General features: G+C 36.9%; 3 protein-coding genes across 3 annotated transcripts; all 3 read right to left on the bottom strand.

Moving 5' to 3' along the window:
- Positions 1-3,501: 3,501 nt before the first annotated feature.
- LOC136754120 (extracellular calcium-sensing receptor-like) lies at positions 3,502-7,151 on the bottom strand. Its single transcript, XM_066710451.1, has 6 exons — positions 6,937-7,151; positions 6,469-6,760; positions 5,473-6,282; positions 5,100-5,327; positions 4,596-4,719; positions 3,502-4,415 (listed from the first exon to the last, which is right to left on the bottom strand). The coding sequence occupies exons 1-6, from the start codon at positions 7,149-7,151 to the stop codon at positions 3,502-3,504; spliced, it is 2,583 nt and encodes an 860-aa protein (XP_066566548.1).
- A 2,609-nt stretch (positions 7,152-9,760) lies between these two features.
- Positions 9,761-15,604, bottom strand: LOC136754119 (extracellular calcium-sensing receptor-like). The gene is made up of 6 exons (XM_066710450.1): positions 15,402-15,604; positions 14,888-15,179; positions 13,803-14,618; positions 12,944-13,171; positions 12,567-12,690; positions 9,761-10,671 (listed from the first exon to the last, which is right to left on the bottom strand). Exons 1-6 carry the CDS (start codon positions 15,602-15,604, stop codon positions 9,761-9,763), a joined length of 2,574 nt encoding a protein of 857 aa, XP_066566547.1.
- Positions 15,605-16,724: 1,120 nt separating this feature from the next.
- On the bottom strand, positions 16,725-21,229 carry LOC136753881 (extracellular calcium-sensing receptor-like). Its single transcript, XM_066710263.1, has 6 exons — positions 21,012-21,229; positions 19,818-20,106; positions 18,836-19,663; positions 18,423-18,647; positions 18,090-18,213; positions 16,725-17,647 (listed from the first exon to the last, which is right to left on the bottom strand). Exons 1-6 carry the CDS (start codon positions 21,227-21,229, stop codon positions 16,725-16,727), a joined length of 2,607 nt encoding a protein of 868 aa, XP_066566360.1.
- Positions 21,230-25,925: the final 4,696 nt, after the last annotated feature.

Below are 25,925 nucleotides of genomic sequence, written 5' to 3'. Positions count from 1 at the left end.
ATACAAATTTAAAGAGTTAGGAATGAAACTAAAGAGCAGAACCTCCGTGGTAATTGTCTCCAAAATACTTCTGGTACCACATGCCAGGCCAGGGAGACAGGCAGAAAGTTTAACACATGGTTGAAATCTTGGTGTAGGGAAGAGCGTTATAGATTTATGGAGCATTGGTCTTTCTTCTGGGATAAATGGGACCTGTACAAACCGAACGGTCTACATCTAAACAGAAGGGGGGCTAATGCATTGGTAGAGCGTATGTGCAGAGTAATTGAATTCAATATTATAACAGCAAGAGATCAATAAAGGAGGAAGTGAAACAGATAAAGGGCAAATATGGAAGTATCTTGGAAAATGAACAAGATGCAAATGTTCTAAATAAGTATTTCACAGAGGATTTTACAGAAGAAAAAACAGATAACATGCCACAGGTTAACAACCAGTCCAGTCAAACCCTAAGAGAGATCAGGATAAATGAGGAGGAGGTACTACAGAAACTAGCAGAATTAAAAACAAACAAATCACCTGGACCAACATTGTAGAGCTGGTGTGGCCTTGCTCCTAGCTGGGCTAGTGCAGCAAGCGACCAATGCTCCCATGTTATGTGAAGAGTGCATGAATGGTTTCCTGCACACCGCAATGTTATGGTTTGATGGTCATGGTAGAGCCTGCTGTTGTCCTGCATTAGCTTCGCTAATAGGTGACAACTGCTCCCATGTCACATGGTGGTGCATGATTTGCTTCCTGCACCCCGCGATGTGTTTAGTTTTTATGACAGCACGGTGTAGCTGGATGCTCTGTACCGTTCAGTGAATGTGATTTTCCTGTATTGCGCGGAGGCATCATGAATGTTCCTGCTGCCGCACTGTGTATACTGTTATGTCCAGCTGTAGTTACTCATGGACTAGCCAGCTGTGTGTTATTCAGTGGGTCTGTGGCCCCGCTCCTGCAGGATCAGGGGTTCACTGCCACGTTAATGCGCGGAAGGCGCACAAGTTGCTTGATTACCCGCACCATATTTTGTGCAAGTAGATATACAGCCTTGCTCCTAGATACACTAGTAGAGCAGCCGGCCTTGCTGTTGTAAGCGGAGGGCGTAAGAGTTGACCTCTGTAGCCCCGCTTTGTATATGTTGATTGCAGACAGTCCCCAGTAGAGCGTGACTACGGTCTGGAGTTATCCCAGACCATATCAGCTCGCTGCCTCCTCCAGTTCTGCTGATGTCAAAACAGCCACAGCCATCACCAGTTCTGCTGCTCACAATAACATCCTAGAACTCATAAGGATGCCTCTTTGTGACAAAGTGCTAAAATGTGTTGTCTTTATATTGTGCAGGAGGTCCCTGGGGAGTTTGGGGAGTTATACAGACAACATATATAATTGTATGTAATAAAATTATAGTACTGGTATGCCCCCTTTTGCATGATTCCACCAAGCACTGATTCGTTATAGCATGAATTTATTAAATTAATTTATTGTGTGATTAAAAATTATTAAAAAATCAAATGTTAGCATAACTGAAATGAAACACAATAGATAGATGGCATAGCTGTTTAAATGTGCTTTGTTTGATTTTCAGATTTGAATACTCTCCCCTTGAAGTGTTGACAATAGTAGATCTGTTTAGCTTCATTATTTGAGTTCTAAAACAATTGAGAGAAAATGTGAAAAAGTACAATTATTATAATTGCCCCAATATGAGCACATTCATATTAAAACTAATTTTCAAGTTAATTTATTAATGTTACCCCATTAATGCAATGTATGTATGACCGCGTTTATCATGAATTTTATTATCTCTCATGCAAAGTGAAGTATACGTGTAATGTGTTATCTCTTACCTCTCTTATTCTGAGAATACTGCAAAACACAAAATTGTAGATTTGTAGTGTCTTTGTCCCATTTAGGCTTTATAATAAATTAATGCAGGTACAATGTTTAGTCATTTGAATTCTGGTACCTCATTAGAGAGAACTCTTTTTAGGTTTCTCAGTTCTTGCCTGTCATTTAGATATTTCTGTCTCAGTCACTCCATTCCATTAGAATATTCAAATTACATTTATTTTCCAAGGAGGAAGGCAATATATGTCTTAATTTAGTTCTGACCTAGGAGTATAATACTTTAGCATGCATCAAAACAGTAATTAGAAAGCCTGACACTGTTTCATGTTCAAATGTTTCATAGTTTCAAACCACGTTTTTGCACAAATTAATGTATTTCATTTATACTGGTGCTCAACTCATTAAGTCCCATGTTGGTTAAACATACAATGCAAAGTTTTATTTAAAATATAAATTAATGGCAGACGTTAATGTATCTATTGTCCTTTAAGACATCCCATCATTTGCTATTGTTAAGCTCAGCATTCAGATCTGATGATGCTTCATAAAAAAATATATTTTATTTTAAGGAAAATAGTGACAAGAAAAAGCTTATCAAAAGCTGATGTACAATAAAGCTCCAGAATCCATATCTGAGTAAAATAATTAGACCACAGAGGCTCATGTGGAGGTAGGGTGAACGGCAGGCCAGCAGATTGCCTGTAATGAGCACAATTAAAATACTATTAATTAGCCCTAGAAGTCTGTCTGAAGCAGCAGCACTCCTTCTGCAGCAATTGTTAATGAACATTGAGCACCTTTTATATATATTCTTATATATAATATGAATATGTATATATGTATTTAAAATATGTTTGTATGGACTTAAAGACAAATAACTATATATAAAGATATAGATATAGCATTGAGTGAAAGACTTGTGCCTGTCCTCGGCGATTGCCACAGTAAATATTACATCTTAAATCTGTAAAAGTGTTTTTGTTTTGAACGTTTTTTTTTTTTATTATTCAGCTATTAAAGAAAATATACTTGAACAATAATGCACCCCAGTAAAACTGTGTATGTATATGAAGTGGTCTGTTTTAATATAAAGAAAACAAGTTATTTTGTTGTTCATAACTTTTTCAATATCCAACCACTGCTGCTATATATATATATATATATTTCAACACTTTACTTGATGGAATTTTGATCATATAAATAAATGAAAAACACAAGAAAATAAAAAGCAAGAATTACATACTGTATATGTAGCCTGGAACAAAATAATGAGGCATAGAAGTAATTCAAAATATTAGTTTCTTTAAGTATGTCTGCCACCTTCTGGCATTATTGACAGGATAGACTTGGCGGTGGAGGTCAGATCTTGTTCCTCTCCTCCATGTAGGTATGCCATTGGAGAAACCTTCCTGGTAACTTATACTTCAAATCAGCAATAGATATTCAAGATGTTTACAGTGAATGTCTTCTAAACCATTTCTTGCTAGACAATACGGCACAGGGCATTGTATTCTGGGAACAAAACCTTAACAGGTGTGCAGTTACAAAAGGAAGTGTCAATGGTTTGCAACTAAATAGTTTCAATCAATATCACAATCACAATGAATTTCTAAATATTACTCAGTATACAAAATTCCCATAGTTGGGGATATGTAAAGCTCTTGCTTACTGTGATTTTGAGGACGTTTTACCCATCAAGTGTTTCCTTGTATTTAATTCAGGCTTCAGTAAAATGACATAACATTTAGGTGCAAATACACAGAAAAGCAGACCAAAACTAGAAGCCAAAATGGCAAATATTTCCACAGCTACTGTATATTTTCCAGGTGAGCTGACATATGCTGGGATAAAGGTGATCCAGACTGCACAGAATATGAGCATGCTGAATGTGATGAATTTGGCTTCATTGAAGTTATCAGGAAGATTTCGAGCCAGGAAAGCCAGCACAAAGCACATGGCAGAGAGGAATCCAATATACCCTAACACAGCCCAGAATGCACCTGCAGATCCCAGGTCACACTCCAAAATTATTCTGTCTGCATAGTATTTAATATTTCGATTTGGAAAAGGGGGTGAAAGAATCAGCCACAGAGTGCATATTAAAGCTTGAATGAATGTGAAAACAAAAACACTTAACCTCTGCTGTTTGGGCCCAAACCATTTCATAATATTATTGCCTGGCAGTGTAGCCCTGAAGGCCATTAACACCACTATTGTTTTCCCCAGAACACAAGAGATGCACAGGACAAATGTGATGCCAAATGCTGTGTGGCGCAACATACAGGACCACTCAGAGGGCTGGCCAATGAAAGTAAGTGAGCAAAGGAAACACAGAGTTAATGAGAAGAGCAGGAGGAAACTGAGCTCAGAGTTATTGGCTTTAACAACAGGTGTTTCTTTATAATAGAAGAAAATTAAAGCAATGCCCATGGTTAAACAAACTCCAAGCAATGAAAAAATCACAAGTAGTATTCCCATGATTTCTCCAAAGGACAAGAATTCAAGTGATTTTAATATACATTCATCTCTTTTGTCATTAGACCAGTATTCTGAAGGGCACTGAATACAAACATTAGAATCTGTAAGAAAATTACAAGAACAAATAGGTAAGACTTAAAGAGATATAAATATATTGTGGAATTAAATGTTCAGCTGAGGTGCACAAACCTGTTTCATTGATTTTGAATGAAGACTCATATCTACACATATCAGATAAGATGTTTGTGTGAGTGAAATTCTATATTGTTTTTGACCTTTACCTGTAGTGTTGCTGATCTCTCCTGCTGCACACTGTATGCAGTCATAACAACAGACTGGCTTTCCTTTCTGAACTGCCTTTCGAGTGCCTGGGAGACAGCTCTCACTGCACACGGATCTAGGAATCTGCACAATGAAGGAAAACAGGTTTACATGGAATCACCAAGTAATTAATGAACATTAGCCGGTGAGAAGTAATACTATTAGTAATCTATGTAAAGAACGGAAGAGAGATTTTGAGCATAATCAGTTGCATTAAGAATGTGATGTTGTAGATTAGGAATTCTCACATGAAGTATAGCCGATATTAATTTGTAAGTCAATGCTTACATTAGCAATAGTTATAAAATAGGTAATGCAACAAGAAGGTAGATCCAAATTAAAGTATGTTTCTCTCTTATGCTTCTTCTGGGACAAAGCTGTTTTTTTGTTGACATTGTTTTGAAAATTAATCTGTGAATGCTCATTTTTAATGTATTGTCACTGATATTTTGATAAATTCTCACCTTATGCTGACCGCCAACCCAGACAATATCGACATGATTCATGACAAACTGACTACCTGCTGACAATGAAGCATCATAGTATCCGACTGTGGTAAACTGTATGCTGCTTTCATTAGCTGGTTGCCAGTTCACTAATTCATATCTGGCCACTGGGTCTCCATTCTGGTCAAAGGAGACCTTCTCTCCAGTTCTAATGGTGAAGTTGACAGTTTTCAGATACTCAAGCACCTGTGTAAAAGGAGATATGCTGATATACTGCATAAATATTATAGTTATGTTGTTTTTTTCATTTTTTTGTATTGTTAACATTGAATTTGAGTAATTCAGATCTAAACAGTATTTAACTAAAAGGTGAACAGTAGCATGCTCTTACCTGCCATGGTTCAGTCTGAATTGTTTCTCTGCAGGTTTGATTAACGTTAGAAGCTTGGTGTGTTTTGCATCCCAGCAGGTTGTGTAGAGAATATGCAACAGCGTACACTGCTTTATATACATTATTAGATATTCTCAGTTCATCTGTGTACTGGTTGTTTAAATCTTTTAAGCTCTCAAAACCTGTGCAGATATTTGTACTTGTTTGATTACCTCGGTTTGAAAGAGAACAATCAAAAGCTTTTTCCCAAAACTCATTTAGGAGATCATTGTTTGGAATCCGCACATTGTTGACATTTGTTAAAAATTCCTGCAACTCCGTTATTGTGGCTTTACTAATAGCAAACCCAATAGATCCACTCAGCACTCTATAACCTTCAGCTGTGGCGAGGTTACTGGCAGTTATCCAAGCTTCAGTTCCAATCCATTGAAGACCAGTCACTTTATTGAAAGCTAACTCTTCCAAAAAAATGTTCATTTCTCCTTGGGCAAGAAATGCTACGATCACCTTTGCTGTGCTCTTTTTTATAACCTCTACGATTTTCAGAATCTTCTCACGTGGATCTGCTCTGTGAATGCTCTCAGAATATTCAATACAAACCCCCTCTTGTTGTGCAGCTTCCACAAAGGTAGCCATCCCATTGTTGCCGTAATCATTGTTACTTCTAATGGCCCCAACCCAGGTCCATCCAAAGTACTTCACAAGCTGTGCCAGGGCTCTGCTTTGGTAATAGTCACTGGGGATGGTTCTGAAGAATGAGGGAAATCTTCTCTTATTGCTCAGACATGCACAAGTAGCAAAGTGACTGATCTGTGAACCATAGAAAATAGCATGTTTTAAAAGATCAAAAAACAATACTCATTTTTTATGTTTTCCTTTCAGTGGAAAAAATGACAGCATGAATGCAATTATCATCAATTTTGATGATATTTTGAACACCCAATATAATTATGAGTAATGAAATGCTAAATAGAAAATAAAAGCTGTATTTCTCACCACAGGGATATGGAAAGGGCCAACTGCTTCTGACATTGCAATAGTGGGAGATGATCCAGACTCTCCTATTATAGCCTGAACTGCAGCTGGTTTGGAGCAGGCTGTGTCAGAGAGAGTTTCCTCATATCCATTCATGAAAGCTGTAGCTGCTCTTACAGCCAAAGGTGTTGAGCCACAGGTGTCATAGATCTTATAACCCAGGGACACACCAGGAAGGAGGTCTGTACTGTTATTTATTTCTTCAATGGCAAAGATCATAGTCTGTGCAAAGCGAAATTCCCTGAAGTTGATCCTAGTCAAAATAAATACATTTAATTTAATTTCGGTCTGTTTTTGTTGGGATGTTTGTTTATGTTTTCAGGCCAATATCTTAAAAAACACTGCGTTCAAAAATAAAATAAAAATAATTTGTGTAGAATTCAAACAAGGTGTTTTGAATGTAAAAGTAGCTGAAACATATCCACAAACCTTTTGCACGCTGGATCCTCCGGTTTGGTTGTAAATGGAAGTGTGCGGCCCGCAGTCTCAGAATGGAGTGAAAAGACACCCCCAATCATAATGTCTCTCTCACGAGACAGGGGTGGAAGAACTGATCTGCCGTAAAGTCTGCAAACCATCTCTGCTGATGGAAACAGTCCAATTACTGTAAGCACTGCTACAGGCAATGACATCCTTGAACACATGAGGACAGCTCTTTCTCAGCAGAGTCAAAGTGCAAGCATGTGTTGTCTTTATATTGTACAGGAGGCCTCTGGGGTGTACAGGTTAAATTAAATGCATGAAATGCTGTTCTCCTCTAAGAATCAAATCTCAAATGTTTGTTTTTTTAATTCTACTCCAGGACAATAAGACATGCAGAAAGAAAATAATTTCAATATTAACCTTTCTTAGAGTCTTAACAGTGTTGCCTAACCAAACCTACTTAACCTTTTTTGTGTGGCACACCAGTCCCCCTGCCCAGCAGACTGCACACTCCCCCCAGTTAGAAACGTGAAAATGAAACTTCAATGGCAGGGAGAAACCTGAGATCCTCTTGATGCATACAGTGGGGGAAAAAAGTATTTGATCCCCTGCTGATTTTGTACGTTTGCCCACTGACAAAGAAATGATCAGTCTATAATTTTAATGGTAGGTGTATTTTAACAGTGAGAGACAGAATATCAACAAAAAAATCCAGAAAAATGCATTTCAAAAAAGTTATAAATTGATTTGCATGTTAATGAGAGAAATAAGTATTTGACCCCTTTGACTTAGTACTTGGTGGCAAAACCCTTGTTGGCAATCACAGAGGTCAGATGTTTCTTGAAGTTGGCCACCAGGTTTGCACACAGGAGGGATTTTGTCCCACTCCTCTTTGCAGATCCTCTCCAAGTCATTAAGGTTTCGAGGGTGACGTTTGGCAACTCGAACCCTCAGCTCCCTCCACAGATTTTCTATGGAATTAAGGTCTGGAGACTGGCTAGGCCACTCCAGGACCTTAATGTGCTTCTTCTTGAGCCACTCCTTTGTTGCCTTGGCTGTGTGTTTTGGGTCATTGTCAAGCTGTAATACCCATCCACGACCCATTTTCAATACCTTGACTGAGGGAAAGAGGTTCTCACCCAAGATTTGACGGTACATGGCCCCGTCCATCGTCTTTTTGATGCGGTGCAGTTGTACTGTCCCCTTAGCAGAAAAACACCCCCAAAGCATAATGTTTCCACCTCCATGTTTGACGGTGGGGATGGTGTTCTTGGGGTCATTCCTCCTCCTCCAAACACGGCGAGTTGAGTGGATGCCAAAGAGCTTGATTTTGGTCTCATCTGACCACAACACTTTCACCCAGTTCTCCTCTGAATCATTCAGATGTTGGCAAACTTCAGACGGGCCTGTACATGTGCTTTATTGAGCAGGGGGGCCTTGCGGGCGCTGCAGGATTTCACTCCTTCACGGCGTAGTGTGTTACCAATTGTTTTCTTGGTGACTATGGTCCCAGCTGCCTTGAGATCATTAACAAGATCCTCCCCTGTAGTTCTGGGCTGATTCCTCACCCTTCTCATGATCATTGAAACTCCACGAGGTGAGATCTTGCATGGAGTCCCAGACAGAGGGAGACTGACAGTTATTTTATGTTTCTTCCATTTGCGAATAATCGCACCAACTGTTGTCACATTCTCACCAAGCTGCTTGGCAATGGTCTTGTAGCCCATTCCAGCCTTGTGTAGGTTTACAATCTTGTCCCTGACATCCTTGGACAGCTCTTTGGTCTTGGCCATGGTGGAGAGTTTGGAATCTGATTGATTGATTGCTTCTGTGGACAGGTGTCTTTTATACAGGTAACGAGCTGAGATTAGGAGCACTCCCTTTAAGAGAGTGCTCCTAATCTCAGCTCGTTACCTGTATAAAAGACACCTGGGAGCCAAAAATCTTGCTGATTGATAGGGGATCAAATACTTATTTCCCTCATTAACATGCAAATCAATTTATAACTTTTTTGAAATGTGTTTCAACAGCTTGCGTGATAGGCCTGCTCACAGGACAACAGCTTCAAGCACAGCTTAACACTGGTCGAAGTAAGCAAGATATCAGTTATATATTTTGTTGTCAAGGGAATCCTCTGTAACCTATTTCTGTATATTATGTAATCTCCATATAAACATCTTATAGCCCTTACTTACTGTAATTATTACATTTATATAGATATTGAAGATTTAAATTTGGGTTTCTAGAGAGGGTTTTCTGATGGAGTATACGTTTTGGGTAAAAAGGCTGTTTAGGGCCCCAGGGGAGAATAAAACACAACCACCATCTTGAAATGTTGGTGGAACTGAAATGGTGACTGTTTCCAAAAAATACAAGTCCATGTGATCAGTTAGCAGAGTATTTACGGATTCTGTTTGGGTGTGTCAGGTTTTTTGTTTTGTTTGTATATCACATGGGAAAATATAATAAGGTAAATGAAAAATGTTTCCAGGAATATCGCATCTTTCAGTTTTGTAATGGTAATTGTGGTGACTATATGAGGGGGGTGGGGGAACAACAATAAAAACATTAGAATACGCTTGAAAATGTTTAGCCACCTATACCGTCCTGAAATAAAGTTATTCTATTATGATGCTTTGTTACTGTTAGCTAACAAACAATCTGTGTCATTTTATTAATCTTTTTTAATCATTTTGAATGGCAAAGGAGCAAATTTAATATCAACTGAATATGTTTTCCCTTCTTGTATTTTGAATGGCTTGGAAAACAAAAAACACTCTGATTTTATGTACAATAAAATCAAAAGAGAATGGTTCTACATACACATCTTTCAGAGTGATTTTGAATGCATTTTACCAATCACATGCTTCCTTGTGTTTCTTTCTGGTTTAAGTAGTATTATGTAGCATTTAGGAAGGAAAATACAGAAAAGCAACCCAAAACTCGAGGCTAAAATGGCAAATATTTCCACAACCACTGTCAGCTTTCCGGGAGAGCTGATATAAGCTGGGATAAAGGTGATCCAGACTGCACAGAATATGAGCATGCTGAATGTGATGAATTTGGCTTCATTGAAGTTATCAGGCAGTTTACGAGCCAGAAATGCAAGTGCAAAGCAACATGCAGAGAGAAGTCCAATATACCCTAACACAGCATAAAATGCTACTGTAGATCCAAAGCTGCATTCCAAAAATATTTTTTCTTTGGAGTATATCATATTTTTGTATGGAACTGGTGGGGTTAGTGCTAACCATAATATACATATTAACACTTGTATGATGGTACAGATAAAAACACTTAGTCGCTGTAGTGGCCCAGAGCATTGTGGAACACTATTGCCGGGCTCTGTGGCCTTAAAGGCTATTAACACCACTATTGTTTTCCCCAGAACACAAGAGATGCAGAGAGCAAATGTGATGCCAAATGCTGTGTGGCGCAACATACAGGACCACTCAGAGGGCTGGCCAATGAAAGTAAGTGAGCAAAGGAAACACAGAGTTAATGAGAAGAGCAGGAGGAAACTGAGCTCAGAGTTATTAGCTCTGACTATAGGAGTGTCTCTGAAGTGGAAGAATACAAATCCTATGGCTGTGGTTAAAAAAGCTCCAGCCAAGGAAAATATAGTCAACACTATTCCCATGTTTTCTTCAAATGACAGGAATTCAATGTCCTTTAAGACGCACTGACTGCGGTCTTTAATCGACCAGTACTCGAAGGGGCATGTTGTACATTCAATGGAATCTGAAAGAAAACACAATTAAATAATTAGAATTGACCATGCTGAAAATGTAAAGTTAGATACCAGCTGGTAATGTTTTGCTTTCAGAATGACTAACATGCGCAGATCAGATCTTATGCAAAAGATTGTATGACCATCTTAATGATTTTATTAATAAAAAAAGTTTGAAGCATCTCTTCTGGCCCAAGGTTACACAATTCACAATGCAGTGACATTATCTTCCAGTTCTCTATCTACAGTGGGGGAAAAAAGTATTTGATCCCCTGCTGATTTTGTATGTTTGCCCACTGACAAAGAAATGATCAGTCTATAATTTTAATGGTAGGTGTATTTTAACAGTGAGAGACAGAATATCAACAAAAAAATCCAGAAAAATGCATTTCAAAAAAGTTATAAATTGATTTGCATGTTAATGAGGGAAATAAGTATATGACCCTTTTGACTTAGTACTTTGTGGCAAAACCCTTGTTGGCAATCACAGAGGTCAGATGTTTCTTGTAGTTGGCCACCAGGTTTGCACACAGGAGGGATTTTGTCCCACTCCTCTTTGCAGATCCTCTCCAAGTCATTAAGGTTTCGAGGGTGACGTTTGGCAACTCGAACCCTCAGCTCCCTCCACAGATTTTCTATGGAATTAAGGTCTGGAGACTGGCTAGGCCACTCCAGGACCTTAATGTGCTTCTTCTTGAGCCACTCCTTTGTTGCCTTGGCTGTGTGTTTTGGGTCATTGTCATGCTGGAATACCCATCCACGACCCATTTTCAATACCCTGGCTGAGGGAAGGAGGTTCTCACCCAAGATTTGACGGTACATGGCCCCGTCCATCGTCTTTTTGATGCGGTGCAGTTGTACTGTCCCCTTAGCAGAAAAACACCCCCAAAGCATAATGTTTCCACCTCCATGTTTGACGGTGGGGATGGTTTTCTTGGGGTCATTCCCTTCCTCCAAACACGGCGAGTTGAGTGGATGCCAAAGAACTTGATTTTGGTCTCATCTGACCACAACACTTTCACCCAGTTCTCCTCTGAATCATTCAGATGTTGGCAAACTTCAGACGGGCCTGTACATGTCCTTTATTGAGCAGGGGGGCCTTGCGGGCGCTGCAGGATTTCAGTCCTTCACGGCATAGTGTGTTACCAATTGTTTTCTTGGTGACTATGGTCCCAGCTGCCTTGAGATCATTAACAAGATCCTCCCGTGTAGTTCTGGGCTGATTCCTCACCGTTCTCATGATCATTGAAACTCCACAAGGTGAGATTTTGAACAGAGTCCCAGACCGAGGGAGACTGACAGTTATTTTATGTTTCTTCCATTTGCGGATAATCGCACCAACTGTTGTCACCTTCTCACCAAGCTGCTTGGCGATGATCTTGTAGCCCATTCCAGCCTTGTGTAGGTCTACAATCTTGTCCCTGACATCCTTGGACAGATCTTTGGTCTTGGCCATGGTGGAGAGTTTGGAATCTGATTGATTGATTGCTTCTGTGGACAGGTGTCTTTTATACAGGTAACGAGCTGAGATTAGGAGCACTCCCTTTAAGAGAGTGCTCCTAATCTCAGCTCGTTACCTGTATAAAAGACACCTGGGAGCCAGACATCTTCCTGATTGATAGGAGATCAAATACTTATTTCTCTCATTAACATGCAAATCAATTTATAACTTTTTTGAAATGCATTTTTCTGGATTTTTTTGTTGATATTCTGTCTCTCACTGTTAAAATACACCTACCATTAAAATTATAGACTGATCATTTTTTTGTCAGTCGGCAAACGTACAAAATCAGCAGGGGATCAAATACTTTTTTCCCTCACTGTACTTAACCTTAAGTTATTCAATGTTTTGTTTCCAATTTTGTCCATCCTTCATTATGCATGTGTGTATACATTAATTATTAACCTGTTTGGTTGCTGATCTGTCCTTCAGCACATGGTACGCAGTCAAAGCAGCAGACAGGCCTTCCCTTCTGAACAGCTTTGCGCGTGCCTGGGGGACAGCTCTCACTGCACACTGATTTAGGCTTCTGAAAAGCAAAAGTAGTTCTGTTTTGTGTGTGTGTATGTGTGTGTAACCACAAGACAGAACTAATGTTTCTAAATCTTTATGATATATTTTCTAAATAAACAATTCCTGCACCGATTACCTCTACAAAAGAAATATGAAAATAGCTAAACTGTTCAGAGAGTATGTTTTTTTTTATATTCTATAATAATAATAATAATAATAATAATAATAATAATAATAATACAAATAAATAAATAGTTTCAACTACTCACCCTATCAGGATTGGCAGCCCATACAATGCTGATGTCATTTATTGCAATCTGTCTCCCTGTGGGCAATGATGCATCATAGTAACCTACTGCTACAAATTTAATTTCTCCGTCTTTTGTATGCTGCCAATTGACTAATTCATATCTTGCTGTTGGATCTCCATTTTTATTAAAATAGACTTGCTCTCCATTGCGGGTGGTGAAATTAACTGATTTTAAGTACTGCAGTACCTGTATTATTAAAATAATTAAGAAAATCCAAAAAAAAACAGAAACACTTTTAACAATTTTATTTTTTTGTGTGTTTATTATTCTATCAAGAACTGTAAGTGTGGAGCCTTGTGCCTTTATAATGAAGGGGCAATTGGAGCAGCTGTGCTCTGCTTCATTCCATCTCAATCTGGGAATGAGTTCCTCCCACATATGTGTCAATGGACATGGATGATGCAATTGACTATGAGAGTGTCAAAGAGGCTACATTTAAAAAGTATGCCATTAGTCCAGAAACTTCAAAACCATGCTTTCCTGAAATTAACCTGACCTCAAGCTCAGATGTTTGGATCACATGTCTTCCCTCTACTTCACTTCTTGACAGCTTGGTTAAACATGAGCACCCACAGCCATTACAATCACTTTGTGAGTCCTGTCATAACTGATGGAGCAGCATAATCACACACAGTTCATTACATCATGTATTAGGTGAATATGTTGAATTGCACTCTTCACTGAACTACAGTCAGATATTTATTTACTGTGTGAACTTTCCAAATATTTGTACAAGAAGCTAAGATTTTGGGGGTGAACAAAAGCTTTCTTTTTTCCCCACTAATGTGTTTCAGTGAAGTAGGAAAGATTCTCTTACCTGCCATGGTTCAATTGTACTCTTCTCTGCACATGTCTTATTCACAAAAGCACCTTGACTGTCTTTGCATGTTAGCAGATTATGTAAGGAATAGCCTACAGCATATACAGCCTTGTAGACATTATTGGAAATGCGTAGCTCTGAGACGTCAGTGTACTGATTGTGCAGCTGTGTTAAGTCTTCAGACCCTGTACATTGTTTGTCACTTTTTGTTGCATTCGGAGATGATATTGTACACCCAAAAGCTGTTTCCCAAAACTCTTTCAGAAGAGTGTTACCAAGAGCTTGAGATGGGTGCACTTTTACCAAGAACTCCTTTAGACCTAATATTTTTGCCTTGCTGATTGTAAACCCAATCGTGCCACGCAGCACTGCAGATGTTTGTTCTGTGGCTAGATAGCTTGCTGTTATCCAGGATTCGCTGCCTATCCACTGCAGACCAGTGACATTCTGAAGCAGGATTTCATGCAACAAAGTCTCCATCTCACCCTGAGCCAAGAAAGCTACCAGAACCTTTGAAGTTGATCTTTTTATAATGTCTACCACCCTGGTAATTTTCTCCTTTGGATAAGTTCTTAAAATTGCTTCTGAATATTCAATACAAATCCCCTCTTCTTGGGCAGCTTGTACAAAGGTAGTTATTCCATAGTTGCCATAATCATTGTCACTTCTGACAGCTCCAACCCAGGTCCATCCAAAGTGCTTGACAAGCTGTGCCAGTGCTCTGCTTTGGTAATAATCACTGGGGATGGTTCTGAAAAAGGTGGGAAACTCTTTCCTGTTGCTCAGACATGCACAGGTAGCAAAGTGACTGATCTGCAAAGTACACAAATAGCTTACTATGTTCTTTCATTTAATACTTAGATTGTATCTGGGGCAATATAAATGTTTGGGGTTATTATTTAGAGATCTACAATTTGTTTCCAAAAATGTATGGATTTGAAACTTGTTTTCCCCCTGACAAAATCAATAAAGAAATCCTGTACCCTATGAGCTATTTTTACATTGAAACACTACTGACCTCTTGCTTTTATAGTGGTATTTCTATTTGATATTTTATTTTTCTTAAACAAATAAGATCTTACCACAGGAATGAGAAAGGGTCCTGTAGTTCTTGCCATAGCAATGGTTGATGAAGACTCTGAATCTCCTATAATTGCATGAACTGTACCTGGTCCAGAGCAAAACTTGTCCAATACGGTTTCTTCTGGTCCATTCATTATTGCCATGGCTGTCCTTATTGATGTTGGAATAGAGCCACAGCTTTCATAGATCTTATATCCTAAGGACACATTTGGAAGTAATGTGGTACTGTTGTTGATTTCTTCTATGGCAAAGATCATGGTTTGAGCAAAGCGAAATTCCCTGAAGTTTATGCTAGGTAATATAAAGTAATAATGTACTTATTAAACTAGCTAAATTATTTACATGGAATACAAAACCCTTTTTTGACTGTATTTAATAGCACATTTAAAGACAGGTATGTTTGTATAAATTACAACTCTAGCATGTTCTAAAAGATTAAACACTCAAGGATTAAACTAAATCAAATGATACATTTGCAAATGCCAGTAAATATGACTTTAGAATATAACTGACCTTGTGCATCCCAAAGGCTGTGGTTTATTATGGAATAAAAGCATTTGATCTTTAGTTTTGCTGTGAATGGAAAATGCACCTCCTATAATAATTTCCCCATCCTTTGACAGGAGGGGGAATTCTGTCTCTCCTCTCATTCGACAGATATATTTTTCAGAGAGAGTACCTAGAGCACCCATCAGTACTATAACACAGAGAAGCATCTCAGAATTTGAGGAAAACGCCAAAAAATATATTTTTTGGGGGGGGGAAGAATAATGCAAAGCATTTATATAGAATTTTCATTCCCAGAGGGCTTGCGTTTACAATGAACGAATCAGACACTTGCTAAATCATGGAATCCCAATGGGGAATATGTGACTGGTACAAAGGAGGACAATTTTCCACCTGTTAAATGCAGCACATTAAACACCTACCTGGAGGGTTTGGGAAAATCATTAACTAAACGTGATTCAGTGTTTGTAGTGGGTTGCTTTAATTTTCTGTGTTAATATGGGAGTGATATATATATATATTAAATCAAACTAGGATGTAAAGCTTCAATTTTTCATCTTATAATTATGGTATAGGCTTCAAACTGAACAATATGTCTCCCCTAGCACTAGCCCTAAAAGTAGCCAAAACCAAAATTGGAACCTACACACACTGAACAATTCAAATTGCCCCTCCTCCTCCTCCTGCAAGGAAACCAACCTGAGCAGGTCTATATCTAATCCTGACCCTAACCCTAGATCAGCTTCACAACTGGAAACAACACTCTTAGTTAGCCCAGTAGAAATGCTCTTACGGGAGTTCTATGAAATCTAACCCTACCTATGTAAATGCCAAACTAAGGCCTTAACCATAAGAAACACAAATTAGATCATCAGAATGGAGAAGTGCAAATGAATTGTACATATAATATCCCATATAATCATTCTGAAAATATTTAGATTACTCCTTCATTATTAGTATTGTTCTGGTTTGCTCTCAGAAGTGTCCTGGTGAATCCCAGGAAAATCCTAGAGGTCTGCAATAGTAATGTGTGAAGATTTTGTTTTGTTTTTGATTGACAGTAAAAGTTATCACTGTATGTGTTGCAATTGATTTGTATTTTTAATCATTTTGAAAAGCAAATCACCTGTAGAAAATGATCTTTGAATACTAACCTTCACTTGTTTAAATGCAGTAAAATACATACACAGGAATAAGACAGTTTAAATATTTATTTTGTGATTATAAACATGGCAAGCATTTAGCCTAGATATATTCACACATTATAAATGCTTTTAATTCTAAGGTAAACAATTGAAAGTCACAATACAGTACAAAAAATAATACAATTTAAAAATGATGTGTTTTAATTTTTGGATTAGCCCTCCCCATTAAGTATTGTTTATTATTTTTCTCTGCTTTCAATAAAATAATATAACATTTTGGGGCAAAGATGCTCAGAAGAAGGCCAAAACTAGATGCAAGAATTGCAAATATTTCTACAGCTACAGTGTATTTTCCTGGGGAGCTGACATAGGCAGGTATAAATGCAATCCACACAGCACAGAAGATGAGCATACTGAATGTAATGTATTTAGCCTCATTAAAATTATCTGGCAGTTTCCGTGCTAAGAAAGCAAGAACAAAGCACAGAGAAGCCAAAACCCCAATGTAACCCAGTACACACCAGAAAGCCAGATCAGAACCTATGCTACATTCTAGAATGATCCTTGATCTTTGATACGCAGTGTTTTTCAAAGGGAAAGGAGGGGCAGAAATCAGCCATATAGCACAGATGATTATTTGAATGAAAGTACAGAAGAAAATGATGATCTTTTGTTGCCTGGGCCCAAGCCATTTCATGACATTACTGCCAGGCCGGGTGGCTCTGAATGCAGCCAAAACGACCAGTGTTTTACCAAGAATACAAGAGATGCACAGAGAGAAAGCCACACTAAAGGCAGTGTGCCGGAACATACAAGACCAAAATGTCGGTTCTCCTATAAATGTGGCAGAACACAGGAAACACATAGTCAGTGACAGCAGGATGAAGAAGCTGAGCTCAGAGTTGTTGACACGGACTAAGGGAGTGTTTCTGTGGTGCAGGAAAACTGCAAGCACGCCGATCGTAAGGCAAGCTCCCAGTATAGCAATCACTGTCAATGTGATCCCCATTTCATCATAGCCGAGGTATTCCACTTCTTTTGGGATGCATTCTGTCCTCTCAGCATTTGACCAATAATCCACAGAACACTGAATGCATTCTAATGAATCTGTAGAGGACATATGCATTTCAAGGTTACTGAGAAGTAGTTTTACATTCGAGAGACTAACTTTTGACTAACAAAATGTTATGTTTTACAGAAACACATTTATTTTAATATTGTCACGTATCTCTATTGTAATATCCAATTTTTTAGTTTTGCTTCTATAGTATACGTTTTTGGAATATGTTTATACCATGTCTTTAATTAAATAATTCCCCCATGAAATTAGCCAGAAAAAGAGCTTCACTTATATATTCTACTCCATATAAATCACATCTAGTTTTTAGGAATTGTCTAAACCCCAAAAATGCATTTTGTTCCTCTTTTGTACTATTGTCTTTTGCATCATTATCATAACCACTTTTGCTTAACTGAGAGTAAATTTGGCTTTAGAGCAGAAAGCTAAGTAAATGCAGTGCCTATAGTACATAACAGATGGTATACTTGCCTGTCTGATTACTAATTTTGCCATCAGCACATGGTAGACAATCAAAGCAACAAAGAGGCTTTCCCTGACGAACCCCTTTCCTTGTACCGAGGGGGCAACTTTCAGTGCACACAGACCACAGCACCTTGCAATGAAAACAGAAAATAGCACCTCGGTCAGCAAGTCCATATCGTGTTCAACATCAGTGTATAATATAAAATGCTTAGAATTGAATTGTATTCACTTCTAACAACAACATATATTACAATATATACAGTATTATTGTAATATATAGTATTAATGAAATAAATGTTTTCCTTACAAAGAACATAAAAATGGCTGTTTGCAGCTTGCCTTTTGGTCGCCATTCCAAATTACAGCCTCTTCGTTTATCACTAGTTCTTTCCCAGGTCCTTCTGAGGCATCGTAAATCCCCACCGTCACAAACCAAAGTTTCCCATCTGCACCCCTCTGCCAGTTTATAATATCATAAGAGGCAATAGGGTCTCCGTTTTGGTCAAAACTAATTTTTTCACCTAAGGAATTGGTGACTGACAACTCCTGAATATACTGTTGAATCTTTAAAGAAGAAAAATAAAAGAGAAAAAGTTGAATGTAACCATGTATAATATCATTTTTGGAAAGTCTTAATAGGGAGAGTATAAAAATTTAAAATATCTACTCATAGAAAATATACAAGCATTTTATTATTATTATTATTATTATTATTATTATTATTATTATTATTATTATTATTATTATTATACCTGCCACGGTTCAATGTTTGAAGCGTCTGCACATGTGAAGTTTTCAAACGGTCCTTTACCAGGCTCGCAGTTAATCAGATTGTGCAGTGAATGAGCAATCGCATAAACAGCCTTATAAACATTATATGAGACCCGAAGGCTTGATGTATCCAAATATATCGATTGCTGATCTTCTAGAAACTCATTGCCGGTGCAGGGGGGCAGCCCAGCCCCAGCCCCGTCGCTGCTGTTTGAAGGGAGCAAAGAGCAGCTGAACACAGAGCTCCAGAACTCCTGCACCAGCGAGTTCCCAGGATACACTGAGGGATGAACTTTCACAAGATAGTCTCTTAGGCCTGGAATCTGCCCTTGGCGAACGGCAAATCCAATGGTGCCACCGAGAGAGGGGTAGAAATCACTGTGTGCAAACAGGGATGCTGTAACCCAGGCTTCACTGGCTATCCATTGTATGCCAGTGATGTTTTGTCGAGCGTACTCTTTCAGCAGTGGGTACAGATCACCCTCTCCAGCAAAGGACAAGACCACTTTAGCAGTCGAGTGCTTCATCACTTCTATAATCTCCAGGATCCTTTGCCTGTTGTACACTTTAGGGATAGTTTCATAGTAGGCCAGACAGACTCCCATCTGTCCAAATTCCTCAATCAGCGCTTGGAAGGCGTACCTCCCATAATCGCCATCCTCGGAAATAGCACCAATCCACGTCCAGTCGAAATGTTTCACGAGTCGAGCGATTGCCTTCACCTGGTGAGAATCGCTGGGAACAGTTCTAAAAAAAGTTGGGAATTTTTGGCGGTCTCTCAGGCAAGAGCATGTGGATATGTAACTTATCTGAAAAGAAAAGTTGGAAAACAACATAACAGGAGAGCACTATCTCATTGCGCTCTTTTTTATTTTATTTGTAGCTCAGATTGGGAGTCTATAACACCATCATGTTTATACCGTAGATATTTATTTTATTTCTTCAATAAATTAAAATACCTACCATTGGAATTCTAAACGGTTGTAGAGTTCTGGAGAGAATAATGGACTGTGAAGACCCAGAATCTCCAATGACAGCCTTCACGGGAGAGGCTTTGGAGCACATCATACTGGAGACTTCACTGGGTCCATTTAGCACTGCGAGACCAGCTCTCTGGGAGGCCACATGAGTCGCACAAGAATCATAAATCTTATAGCCCAGTGTTACATTGGGAAGCAGATAAGGATTCTTGTTTACCTCTTCAATAGTGAATCTCATGGTCTGGGCCCAGCGAAAGGACCTAGGGTCAAAACTGCAAAGAAATAATTATTTTTAGTTACCAAAAGTTACTTAATCAATTATTATTGAATTATTTAGAATCAATCTAATTCTGTATGATTTAGAATACAAAATATAGGTTTTAACTGCATAAAAAAGTAATGATTACGATAATAATAATTATACTGCCAATAATTTCAGAATGTAATCTTTAACATTTTCCAATTGAGGGGGGTTTCAATGAGGAAAAGAGATTGATACATTTAATCACAATGCATGTGTTATGTGCCATATCTACAAACACCAGCATTCAATTAGTGAATGTGTCAAGGTGAGAAAGCATATTAGAAAACTTTGTTTATGCACACGTCATTCCATTTTATTTCAAATCTGCAGGAACGTTATGCTGTATACAGCACTCATATGATCTGTATAACCATGTCTAAACTCTAATTAGAAAGCTGTAAATGAGTTCAAATGCAGGGAGCTAATTAGTGGATCATGTTCATTGGAACAGATGTAGCAGTAAGCCCAGCGCAGACTGCTGGGCGCTTAGGTCTGCGGTGTTTAGTCAGCCAGATTTCCCATTTCAAGGTATAATGAGCACATTGGCTTTCATCATCTCAGTTTACAGACTGTCTGTGGAAATCTGACTCCAAGGCAAATTGTCTGTGGAGCTGTTTACGGCTTTTCTTTTTCACTTCCAGAGAAAAGGCAATTTTACCTGAGAAGAAAAAAAACAAAACATGGCAGGTTTAACAAACAGTACAGCTGATAAACAAAACAAGACAAAAAAATGTGTGTGTGGCAGGGGGGTCAGGGGGGATGGGGGGGGGTCCTCTTCTCAGGATATGTTATTTCAATCTAATATTATGGCTCTGTAACAGAAAAACTAAAAACAAAAAGATCATCATTGGCTTGAATGGTGTGGCCACTCACCCTTCACACGTTGAAGCGGCTGGTTTGTGAGTGTAGGTCAGATCAGGTACAACAACCCGATAATGCATTGGGAAAAGCCCTCCAATAATGATGTCTCCATCAGCTGCGAATCCTGGCAGCTGAAAGTTGCCTTGAAGTGTGCAGGCAGCCTCAGCCGTGGTGTTAGGTGAAGCAGCTGGCACAGGGCAACAGAGAGCCAGGATAAAGAGAAGTGGCATCTTAGTACCCTGTGCTACACTGACCGGGGTTGGCCGAGTGTGTTATTTATTTATTAAACACTTGCACTATCTGTGCATGGCTATGTTGGTGTTTGCACACAGGGATGGGCTCTTAAAATAAGGTGATGTGTTATCTTATAATCCCAGTAGATGCTGTAAACAGCTTGTATTGAACAAGCATAAAACAAAGCAGGGTGTATTAATTTCTTCCATGCGGTATACTGAGGTATACACAGAGTTAGAGAGAGAGAGGGAGATGGAGAGGGAACAGTGCAGCCTTGTGTCTGATACTGGCATGTCACTGATTTCCATTTGCAAAAGTAAGAGATTAATAATACAAAAAAATATATTATAATTATGCCCTCCTTATATTTCTCATCCAAAAAATCCCACAAATTAAAAAAATACACAGAATGTAGGGGAAAAGCAGCTTTAAAATCAGCCTGTCACTTTGAACTAAGGTTTATGTGGCTTTCTATAAAAACCTTGAAGAATTTGGATTTTACATGGGAGCTAATGATTGCAGTTTATAGTATAATTCATGTCTTGCTTAACATTTTGCACTATACAGTTCATGGCATTTTTTATTATTATTATTATTATTATTATTATTATTATTATTATTATTATTAATAATAATAATAATAATAATAATAATAATTTTAAGAGCTTGAAAATACAGTTGATCTCCAGTATCCTTAAATAATGCAATTAAGTATCTACCTTATTTTTTATTTTTTAATTAATTTCTTTGTTTGAATGTTCTGAATTAGAAGACACTAGAGGGAAGCTGCTTGTCGCTTCGTTTACAGGCAGGTGATTTTGTGTGATGTGTATGGACCTGGAATGAGCTTGTTCATAGTAGTGTAACATTACGGATTGTTTTGTCCCTTTGGGATCTCAGGTGTGTTCCCGCAAACCATAGTCATTAAAAACTCAAGCCTGGGCTACTGTGTTAGCATGAAGCATGTTTTCTCTGCGGTCCCCAGTGCATCGACCACAGGTCCTGCAGCTGCTGCAGAAGAGAGCAGCTTGCAGCCTTTAGAGATGGCAAATCCTATAAGATACTTGAACTTAATTTCACTATAACATGACATGTGTTTGGCTTTCTTGTGCCTTAACAAAAAATGTATTATATTTAACTTTATATACTTCATCAATATTGTTATTTATTTTATTTGATTTAAAATGAAATTAAAGAAATCACCCAACATTTAAATATCATTTAAAATAACAATAATGTTAACATTTCAATAATCAAAACTAATGTAGAATTCAACAAGTGCATCCACAATTAAAATATAAAGTTATACATGTAGTTCTGACTATTAAGTCATTAGGGTCTAAAAGCTATATTATTATTATTTTTGTTATTATTATTATTATTATTATTATTATTATTATTATTATTATTATTATTATAAATGTTCTAAATAACTGTATGCGCTTCTTGTAGAAAACTGTTTTTACTGTACTGTTCAGACAGTGAAAAGCTGCTGTGAATGAAGACACCAGGGATTTCCAATTCATGTTCTTGACTTCAAGCAGCCTCTAGCGGTCAATCTCTTAAACAGCATTTTTATATTTACTTCATCTAAACTGTTTATTCAGAATGCTTTATAGATGGTCTGTCTTGTTTGCAGAATAAATTCAAGTTTAAATATAATTTAGTTTAATAATAATTTAATTAATAATATTATTATTTTTATTTTTATTATTGATGATAATAATAAGAATACATTATTATTATTATTATTATTATTATTATTATTATTATTATTATTATTATTATCAATAATAAAATATATTGTTATTATGATTAAATAATTATTAAATGATGTATTATTTTTATAATAATCAATAATAATCATGTATTATTATTATTATCATAATAATAATAATAATAATAATAATAATAATAATAATAATAATAATAATAATAACAATTATTATTATTTAAATCACTATTTAAATTTGTATTAGTAGTAGTAGTAGTATTGACCATATTTATTACTTTATAATTTTCTTTGCTGTAACCACAGTTTAATACATATGATTTAATTGAAATTCAGTACATTTCATTCAGGATTTTGGAATTTAAACCAAATTCAACCCTAATAGTTTATCACCTCTCTGCATGTGAAAGGCATTTCAGACATATAGCAAAATAAGCAATTTTTTTGAGCCTACAGAATAACATTGAAGGGGAATAGTCTTCAACAAGGAGTACTCTGTTTCCCTGTTTGATATTAATTATATTATATTTATATGCATTGATGCTCACAAACAAAATTCAAATGTCTTTGGTTCTTGAACAATTTAGGGTAATAGAATACATTTATGGATATTCAATTTCAAATAGTAAAATATAGATAATTTTATTAATTAAAGATTCATGAAGAATTGGTAATATTTTAGTTCGAAAATTGAATCTTTAAATGAATGGATATGTTCAATTTCATTATCCACACTAGGCCAAATATAAAGATGAACGTAGCAAGCAAAAATAAATACATGTCTGCAGCCATTAAATGAATTGAATCAGTGTAAGTATTTAGTTAATGACTGTAAAATCAGTAATTGCTATGTCTTTTTCCAAAATACTAGGGTCTGCTTACCTGTAATTATACTGAACAGGGCCATTCAATAAAATACTTGTCAAACCAGTTACAGGAGTTTTCTTTTTGTTTGAATCACACACACGCATAAAAAAATAAAAATAAAAAAAACACCCTGGTGTGGTTTGAAGTACAAAGTATTATTATTATTTAGGGGTTTGGAATAGGAATTGCAAAAGACACCACAAACTGAAAGAGCTCACCTATTTTATTTAATTGTATAATGTTATATGACCTAATATAAAAATACATAAATATTCCACTAATGCTGTAAATGTATAATGATTAATATAACAACAACAACAATAATATTAATAATACATACATACATACATACATACATACATACATACATACATACATACATAAATGTAGGTGTTCAGGGTTTATCTAAACAAAGTGTTTTTGCAACAGTGCAAACAAAACATTCTCCAGTATCCAGCTAAGTCCAAATACAAATCCAGCCATTTATTTAAATGAATATGTTGCTTGTTGCTAGATTTGCCACTTTTAGGATTGTTTTCAGAAAATAGGGATAAAGCATATCTGATGGAAAAGGCTGTGCAAGTCACCCTAAATGTGCACCACAAACAGCATACAATAATATCAAAGCAGAGTTACTATGAATGTGCACTATAAATTACAAGTTCGTAATCATTGGACGTGGAAGACCACAATAGACCTGTGAGAATATTGAAGGAAGGTGAGCACCTGCCTGAACCGAATAATCAAAACCTCAAACAGTGTGAAGCAGTGCACACAGGGCATAGGGCTACTCAGCCTCCCTGTGGTGTAATGATGACACTGCACTTTACAGATAGAAAAATAAAGAGATATTCAGATAGTTGCCAATAATGTTGCATTTATATATGTAATATATGTAATATGTATGTAATATTAATTGATATATAGTGTGTAAAGACATATAGATTAACTTTTACATTTAAGTCAATCACAGACCCCTTAGAATTCAACGATCTGACACATTCAAATGAATGGCCTTCAAATGAGAGTCAAGCAGGTTCCTGTGCACATACAAGTTCATGTTGCAGGATTGCTGTTATTTGGATAACAGACACCAAGCACAAAATGGAGCACACAGACATGCACACAGGTCTGTTACAGCTGAGGAAGTAGTGGTGGCAAGAGTAGACAACTCTAAAAGTGAAGGGTGTGCTTATTTGAATGTGGCAGAGCTCTGTTGAATGTGTCCTTGTATATTATTTGGCCTTAATCTATCTTTGATATCCCTGGATTTTAGATAAGTCAGGCCAAGAAAGCAGACTAGTGAATGTTAAAGACCCTATGAACACTTTTTTTTAATTATTATTCTGGGGTGAGGATTAGTGAAACATTAACACTATGCACAAAGCATCCAGCAAGTTCCTGTGTGAAAAAAGAGAAGTGCAATACAAATTAACCCTTACATCAGCATACAGAAATGTTTGAAATATATTACATATATTTGAAATATATATTATATATAATATTGGTGTATGCTTCAAATACATAATGCATAGGCTCTTTTTAAACACTGTATAGTATTTACTCTATTTCTAATGTTTCTCATCTCTTTATTTCTTCTCTGAAAAGCTTTTCAGCAAAATTGTAATTCTGTGGCCTTACTGCCTGGTTGCAGCTTGCCGCAACTAAAGCTCTATATTCTTGACAATGATTATTAAGGCTTTGTGAGTGTATGTGTTTGGTGTAACCTAGTATATCTATATCTATATATTTTAAATTGTGCTTTAATTAACTATAATTTTCACTTTGACTGTACCATCAACTATTTAATATTCAGTTAATCAGGTTTAAAATGATTTTTTCCTAAATGTATTTTATATCATTGCTAGGTTACTGTCTGTTTATATGATTTAAATGCTTATATAATTAGATTGTGTTAGAAGTATCAGAATTAGAAGTATCAACCTTTTTTTTTTTTTTTCCTTCCGTTACATTTTGAGGAAAAAAGTCTGATTTTATTTAAAAAAAACATAACAAAACTTTAAATATAAATGATTAGAATAAGGATAGGATTAGATAGGATTTAAAGTAATGCAAAATATTTTTTTATTTTA

The sequence above is a fragment of the Amia ocellicauda genome, chromosome 7 (assembly GCF_036373705.1).
Source record: "Amia ocellicauda isolate fAmiCal2 chromosome 7, fAmiCal2.hap1, whole genome shotgun sequence".
NCBI lineage: Eukaryota > Metazoa > Chordata > Actinopteri > Amiiformes > Amiidae > Amia > Amia ocellicauda.
Note: the sequence above shows the minus strand (reverse complement) of the source record. Positions and strands in the feature narration are given on the sequence as shown.